At 36.9% G+C, this 7,050-nt stretch overlaps 5 protein-coding genes across 5 annotated transcripts; 2 read left to right on the forward strand and 3 right to left on the reverse strand. All coding sequences in view use genetic code 12, as the record gives it.

Moving 5' to 3' along the window:
* Positions 1-1,113: 1,113 nt before the first annotated feature.
* CORT_0A06520 (serine/threonine protein kinase) lies at positions 1,114-3,348 on the forward strand (the record flags this gene model as incomplete). The annotated part of the gene is made up of 1 exon (XM_003866430.1): positions 1,114-3,348. One exon carries the CDS (start codon positions 1,114-1,116, stop codon positions 3,346-3,348), a length of 2,235 nt encoding a protein of 744 aa, XP_003866478.1.
* Positions 3,349-3,595: 247 nt separating this feature from the next.
* On the reverse strand, positions 3,596-3,988 carry CORT_0A06530 (serine/threonine protein kinase; the record flags this gene model as incomplete). The annotated part of the gene is made up of 1 exon (XM_003866431.1): positions 3,596-3,988. One exon carries the CDS (start codon positions 3,986-3,988, stop codon positions 3,596-3,598), a length of 393 nt encoding a protein of 130 aa, XP_003866479.1.
* A 289-nt stretch (positions 3,989-4,277) lies between these two features.
* CORT_0A06540 (hypothetical protein) lies at positions 4,278-4,799 on the reverse strand (the record flags this gene model as incomplete). Its single annotated transcript, XM_003866432.1, has 1 exon — positions 4,278-4,799. The coding sequence occupies one exon, from the start codon at positions 4,797-4,799 to the stop codon at positions 4,278-4,280; it is 522 nt and encodes a 173-aa protein (XP_003866480.1).
* Positions 4,800-5,098: 299 nt separating this feature from the next.
* On the forward strand, positions 5,099-5,545 carry CORT_0A06550 (Mrpl28 protein; the record flags this gene model as incomplete). The annotated part of the gene is made up of 1 exon (XM_003866433.1): positions 5,099-5,545. The coding sequence occupies one exon, from the start codon at positions 5,099-5,101 to the stop codon at positions 5,543-5,545; it is 447 nt and encodes a 148-aa protein (XP_003866481.1).
* A 66-nt stretch (positions 5,546-5,611) lies between these two features.
* Positions 5,612-6,391, reverse strand: CORT_0A06560 (Eaf6 subunit of the NuA4 histone acetyltransferase complex; the record flags this gene model as incomplete). The annotated part of the gene is made up of 1 exon (XM_003866434.1): positions 5,612-6,391. One exon carries the CDS (start codon positions 6,389-6,391, stop codon positions 5,612-5,614), a length of 780 nt encoding a protein of 259 aa, XP_003866482.1.
* Positions 6,392-7,050: the final 659 nt, after the last annotated feature.

The raw sequence follows: 7,050 nt of genomic DNA on the forward strand, positions 1-7,050 counted from the left end.
GGCTTTAATTATGTTAGTTACTCTACTCCTCCTTCTCTAGCAAGAGATGGATTAGACCAAGGGGTTTGACGAAAATACAACACAGATATGTTTAAATGTATGGTGATGTGTTTGGAGAAAAACAGGAAAGATCTTTTGGGAAATGTAAACAACAATCAAAACATCAAAATACGACACAAAATGTCGCGCGACATTTGGGAAATAATTGTGTTGTAAAAAACCATCACCACCAACCATCAGCCACCAACTAACCTATACATAGACACACACACAAAAAACGGGTTGCTAGCACACGAGTTGTCAATTTCCATTATCAGTTAAAACAGCATTGGATAACTTTTGAAGTGGTATGCGTAGTTTGTACTTACATTGGAGCTGTAGAATCCATTTCTTGAATTATGGTATTGGCTATAGTGAATGAAGTATGACAGCAATAACCTCCTTGGTGCTTCTAATGAAGTGAGTGAAAGATTAAAGAGAACTGCATCATCTGTCTGATGGTGGGAGTTGCTCTGCTTTGTTGGATATACCTGAGATTTCAGTCAACACTGAAATTCATGTTCTTAACTTACGTAAGAAGATAAAGAGACTAGAGAAAATTAAAGTGACATATGAGAGAGTGTGTATATATCTCTCAAACCATTGGTAGGTCAATACATTCAGGAATTGACCTCGCAAGAATGGATGGTTACTTGACATACATACGTAGAGTTTCAAAGTTGTAGCTTCCCACACCCCTAAATCCTAAAATGCCTGGCAAAGAAGATAAGTCATTTCAATAATAAACCAAGAACAATCCTAAATATTACCTTAAGCTTCTACTACTATATCACTGTAATAAAATTGGTGATCCATTCATACCAGTTAATTATGAGATGGTAGCGTTGGTTGGTGGTGTTTGAACCAAAAAAATTGAACCGACAAGGGCGTTGTAATCTCTAACTTTGTATCAAAACATTGGTTATCACTACCACATCAAAGTTTAATAATATTACTGATAATAATATATCAAGATATTTATACTCAAGATTAAAGGCAACATTTATACTACACCATCAAAGAAGGTTGAAATTTATTACATTAACTAACACTTTCATTTTTTTCTAAGAACCAATGTTTAAATTCAAAAATAAACTCAAGTTTGGGTCTTCAAATGATAAACAACAACAACAACAACAACAACAACACTCACTGAACCGTCATCATCATGATACAGGCTCAGGTGAGTCTACACCATCACCTTCTGCACAGCAACGTTCCAATGAGGGATCACTGACACCTAAGAGAACTCCATCGGATTCAAGAAAGACTATTTCTGTCAATCAGGTGGGGAATGATATTTCTAAGTTATCCATCAATGATGATTCGCCAGATAGACAATCTACTTTGCATAGCAGTGCAAGCAGTGAAAGAAATGCTTCATCAGGTGGTTACAATAACAACCATTCTTCACAACAAGCAGGTATTTTACAACCTCCAACAACGGAGTCAAATATTACATCCAATTCTTCAAACTACAACAATGGTTCTCCTTCATCGTCGCACCCAACTTCAGTAGGTCAAGCTACGTCAGCTGCATCCAACTCTAGCGATACAACCAATGCCGCAACCGGCCCTACTGCTTCCCCTGGCTTGCTTACTGTCAAGATTTACGGTTCACAAAATATTCAATTACCTATCAAGATCAACAACAACAAGCAAATCTTACATGCCTTGGCTATAAATTCTAATAGTGAAAGTGTGGGACAACAATTGTTGAAAAATTTGGCAACGGTTGAAAAGGAGAGTGAAGTGGGAGACTATATTCTCGGTTCCAACGCCACAAAATTGTTGCCTTCTATTATAACAATCCCCAAATCAGAAAACCTAGTTAAGTCATTGCTTTACCTAACTATTGAGTTTGATAATAACGTTTTGGTCATTGAGCCACAAAAGGGAACTGTTAACCAATCGACATGGAATCAAGTTGTTTCTTTTGATGTTACCAACAAGTCACTAAGCATTAATAGTAACTCTCAGTTTCTCAATTTGAATCTATTCATGAGATTACCAAATGTGTTGATTCCAGATACAGAAAAGCATCGTAACAAGCAATTGTTTACCAATTATCAAGTTGATAGTGCCAACAAGTCAATGACATCCAACTCATCAAACACATCAAGTTCACAAGTAAACATTGGAGATTTACTCATTGGTACAATTAAATTACCATTGAATACGAAATCACACACTCAACAAGTGAGATTAATGCATCATGAATATTTGAAGTTTACAAATTACAATGCTGTTTTACTGGATGCTATTCGTCAAGACATGGGAGAAATAATGTTGACTATTGAGTATAAACCATTGACAAAGAAACATCTTTCAATTGATGATTTTGATTTATTGAAAGTTATTGGTAAAGGATCTTTTGGGAAAGTTATGCAAGTGGTGAAAAAGGATACCAAGCAGATATACGCTTTGAAGACATTGAGAAAACAACATATTGTATCTAGACTGGAAGTTACTCACACATTGGCTGAACGAACCGTCTTGGCAAGGATAACCAACCCATTTATTGTTCCATTAAAATTTTCATTCCAGTCACCAGAGAAATTGTACCTTGTGCTTTCATTCATCAATGGTGGTGAATTATTCTGGCACTTGCAAAGAGAAGGCAAATTCAGTATGGATAGATCAAGATTCTACATTGCCGAATTGCTAACTGCATTGGAAAGCTTACACGAGTTGAATGTCATTTATCGAGATTTGAAACCAGAAAATATCTTGCTTGATTATCAAGGTCATATTGCCCTTTGTGATTTTGGATTATGTAAATTAAACATGAGTAATGATGATAAGACAAATACTTTTTGTGGTACACCTGAATATCTTGCACCTGAACTATTATTAAACCAGGGGTATACCCGTAGTGTTGATTGGTGGACATTGGGTACTTTATTATATGAAATGTTGACAGGATTACCACCATTTTATGATTCGGATGTACCTACAATGTACAGAAAAATCCTTCAAAATCCCTTACGATTCCCCCCATTTTTGGAAAACACCGATGCTCAAGATTTATTGATCAAATTATTACAAAAAGATCCACTGCATCGATTAAATGATGCCCAAGCTATTAAAAATCACCCCTTTTTCAAAGATATTGATTGGAATAAGTTGTTAAACAAGAGCTATTTACCTCCATTCAAACCAAATGTTGAAAACTTATTAGATACTTCGAATTTTGATCAGGATTTCACTAATGAAAAACCTCAGGATTCAGTTGTTGATGATTTCTTGACTGAAAGTGTACAGAAACAGTTTGGTGGATGGACTTATAATGGAGATAACGTGCTATGAAAAAAAAAATAAAAATAAAAATAAAAAAACACAGGGGTTATATTGTGGTTTAGATGATTAGATAAGTAAAGGAATGGTACTAGTGAAAGAAATGTGTAATTGTGAAGATAAATTAGTGGTGAGGGAGATGACTAGCAAAAGTAAGCAACGAACGTGTCGACCCAATCTCAAGCGTGGAGTAGCACCTATTATTATCTGGATTATTGCTGGTCATCGCCCCTTTGATATACCCATTTTCCCTTCTCATTCAGCACGTTTTTCGGCTTTGGCTGTGTAAAACATCATCTCTAAGAAGTCTATTTCGAAGATTATTCTTTATTCTTTTGGACTGCGCCGATAAAAAAGGTGAATCAGGACCATCGACAAAAGAGAGTTTTGGGTTTGTCGTATAAATGAATTGGTTGTCTTCGCTTGATGAATTTAAATGAGGTGAGCTTGAGAGAGGTACGTTTTCGTAGCCTGGAGGTTGTTGTGGTTTCTCATTGCCATAATGGGCATTGAGTTTTCGTGAACCAGGATTATGCTCTTTGTTTTCCAGATCTTCGTATGGCGGTGGTGGTGATGGACACTCGGTACTTGGATTACCAGAGTGGTTATTGTGGGTGTGATTCTGTGGTAATTTCTTCTTTTCTTTAATCATGATTGGAGAAGGGTTTCTCCAAAAGTTGAGACTTTTCTTGAAATGTGTTTGAAAAGTGGAAGTTTAGGGACTAAACTAATCACTTGAGAGGTAAGGGCTTTGATCAGTATAAATGTAAAGTAAGATATAGATAAACTACAAAGTATATGGCAAATCAAAATAGATAGGGCAAAGATATTTGAATACAAAGTGACTATTAAATTAAAATGTCTTTTGTGGCTATGCTCTCACTGAACAACTTATTAATTATCTTGTATTACCAAAGCCCAATACACAAAGCAAACCCCACTCAATGCTTATTAGCTGCATTGTAATAAGTAGCACCACTTCGTCCAGGAAAACTCAGATCAACCTTCTTATTCGATGTATGACCCTTTTCCAATGGGGCCTTTGGGTTCCAAGCAGCGTATTCACCTCTTGCTATTTTAGCTTCTTGATTCTGTTTGAAAATTTGATACTGCGGGTTTAAGTTTTGCGGATCGGTGTTGTTAATATCAACAACATTGGGTTTAATTGTGTAGAGATTTTGCGACTGTTGTGAAGAAGAAGAAGAAGATCCTTGCTGTGGATATGTTTGTGGGGGTGGGTAGTTTGCGTAGTTATCAGGTGGAGGATGAGCATAGCCAGGAGCATTCAGTGGTGGTATTTGTGATGGAGCAAATTGACCATTCAGGTTGTTGGTGTATGGGTTTTGAGAGCCTTGAATATCTTCGTATGCCGGTGGTGCATCAGGTGAACTGTGGCTTCCCAGTTGTGCTGCTTGTTCTTCAAGAGCATATTTTTGTCTTAATTTTTCCTTCTCGTCGGACATGGAGCAAAGCTGGGTTGACAATTGATGGATTGAAAGTTGAGGTTATTTGGTTTTCAATGATTTGACCCACGAGGGTTTGGTAACTTCTTTATCTTTGTTTTTTAAAAGATTGCGGCATTAAATACGTCATTGTGCCACTCTTTGGTTCAATGTCGTAAGAATGTATTTCTTGATATTGAGTTTTCTGCGACAATGGAAAATTTTATTCAGATTTGTATGAAAATTTTATACCAGTGACTTTAAAGACTAACATCACCGAACTCAACTACAACCACCCTACGTATTTGAATACCCTCACCATGCTCAACATAAACAGACCAAACATCACAAACCTAGCGCAAAGCACATTAACTCTCGTGCGTTTCAAAAGACAATCCACCCAAGCCAATCAATTAAATGCATCGACTCAAAAAATTGTTAATCAATTATCAGTATTATCAGCCAGTAGGAAACAACCACAATTGTTGAAATTATGTAACGAAGATTTAATTAAACACAGAACTATAATGAATGCATGGAAATTGATACAACGTAAGAAATTTCAAAGACAACAGCATCAATTAGATTTACAATACAAAAGTATACGTAATGCCATGGAAGATTTGAAGCAAACGAGTCCGGCATTGTATGAAATGGCTAACGCCAAAAGTAAATTAAGGTTTACTACTTTTCCTATTGAAATGAGAGTTCCCACAGATTATCCACCTACGAAGCCTTGGGTTCATGCTTACTCACCAAAGAAGTAAATAAATTCCATTTAATGTACATTTTATGTAAATAGATCATAATAAATGCAAAATGTACTTGCACCACTAATCCTCTATTGTTCTTGCTTTTCTCTTTCTTGAAGGCGTACTGGACCTACTCGTTTCACTCTTGTTATTTTCCGTTGACGCAGCAGCAGCAGCAATTGGATTACTCAGTTTAACTCCTAAATTAGCAGTTGTTGGATCAACTGAATCCTCATAATCATCAAAATCATCCTTCGAATTAATAATCGACGAAGCAGTACCATTACCTAAAGATCCATTCGTAGCGTACCCAGTACCATGTCGTTTAACCATATTTTTCACAAATGAAATTGAACTTAGACTAAAAATATGATCATCTTCAGTATAGACTATTCTTCGTTTAAAACCAGAAGAGCCCGATCCACCACCAGTGCCTCCTGCTCCCCCACCACTTGATTTTGAAAAATTTTCAAATCCTTTTACTATGTTACCAGAATAACTTTCTTCAAAATAGTCGGATTCTTTTTGATATATCGTGTCTTCAAGTTTAGATAATTTGTTAGTGATTTCTTGCTTTTTTAGTATCTGCTGAGTGAGTTTCTTTTTTAGTTCATTGTATTTGTCTATACTGGCAGCACCTTTAGATAGCTTTGCTGATGACGAGGGAGTAGATGGTTTTGATTGATTGCCAGGTGTATTATTGTCTGTTTTGTTGTTATTCTTCTGCGGCGATTTGGATTGATCGGTGGTGGTTCCCTTTGTCGGCAGCGACATTGGTTTCTGTGTATCGGTGGGTTTGTCTTCTGTGGATTCTTGTTTCTGCAGCAGGCTTTTTGCCTCCTTCGTGTCTTCGTCGGCCATGATTGATTCTATTGTATGTCTGATGTATGAGTCTTAGTATCAACAAAAAAGTTTAGAGCTACCATTTCTCCTTTGGTGGAACTTCACCAACGGCAGAAGGTCCCTCAAAACAAAAAGACATGGGGAGCAGCTTTTCTACTTGGAGACTACAGTGGTGGGAATAATCAAGAAAATTGTAGGTGACTATGAGGTTAACTATTGGTTAACGTCTCAGAGCAAGGACGTATGTTCAAAACGATTCTCTTAGTACTAAATACTTTGTCGCCAGGTGCTGTGACAGGTGCTGTGGCAAAGCAAATGCTCAAGTCGTAACTGCAGTACCAATTGACCTCTGTCCATAGCTAAATGTATTGTGGTCTACGTCCCTCCTGTATTTTGTCTCTACTGGTGCTCGGGAAAGACCGGTACCATTTGAAAAAATACATCACCGTAATCCATTGGACCGTATTGTTCCACAAACAACAAACACCGGACGAGAGAAAGAGATCAAAAGTTTATGTGGAGAACAGTCGTCAGTTGAGAGCACACAGCTTTCCAAGCACAATATCGGCTCAGAGTGTAGAAACCTGACTCAAATGGAAACACACATACAATGTGTGTCATATGTTAAACCAATTGCCATTTTGTAACAATATGCGGATTATTGTGCTCCATATATT

Source organism: Candida orthopsilosis, assembly GCF_000315875.1.
Source record: "Candida orthopsilosis Co 90-125, chromosome 1 draft sequence".
Taxonomy (NCBI): Eukaryota; Fungi; Ascomycota; class Pichiomycetes; order Serinales; family Debaryomycetaceae; genus Lodderomyces; species Lodderomyces orthopsilosis.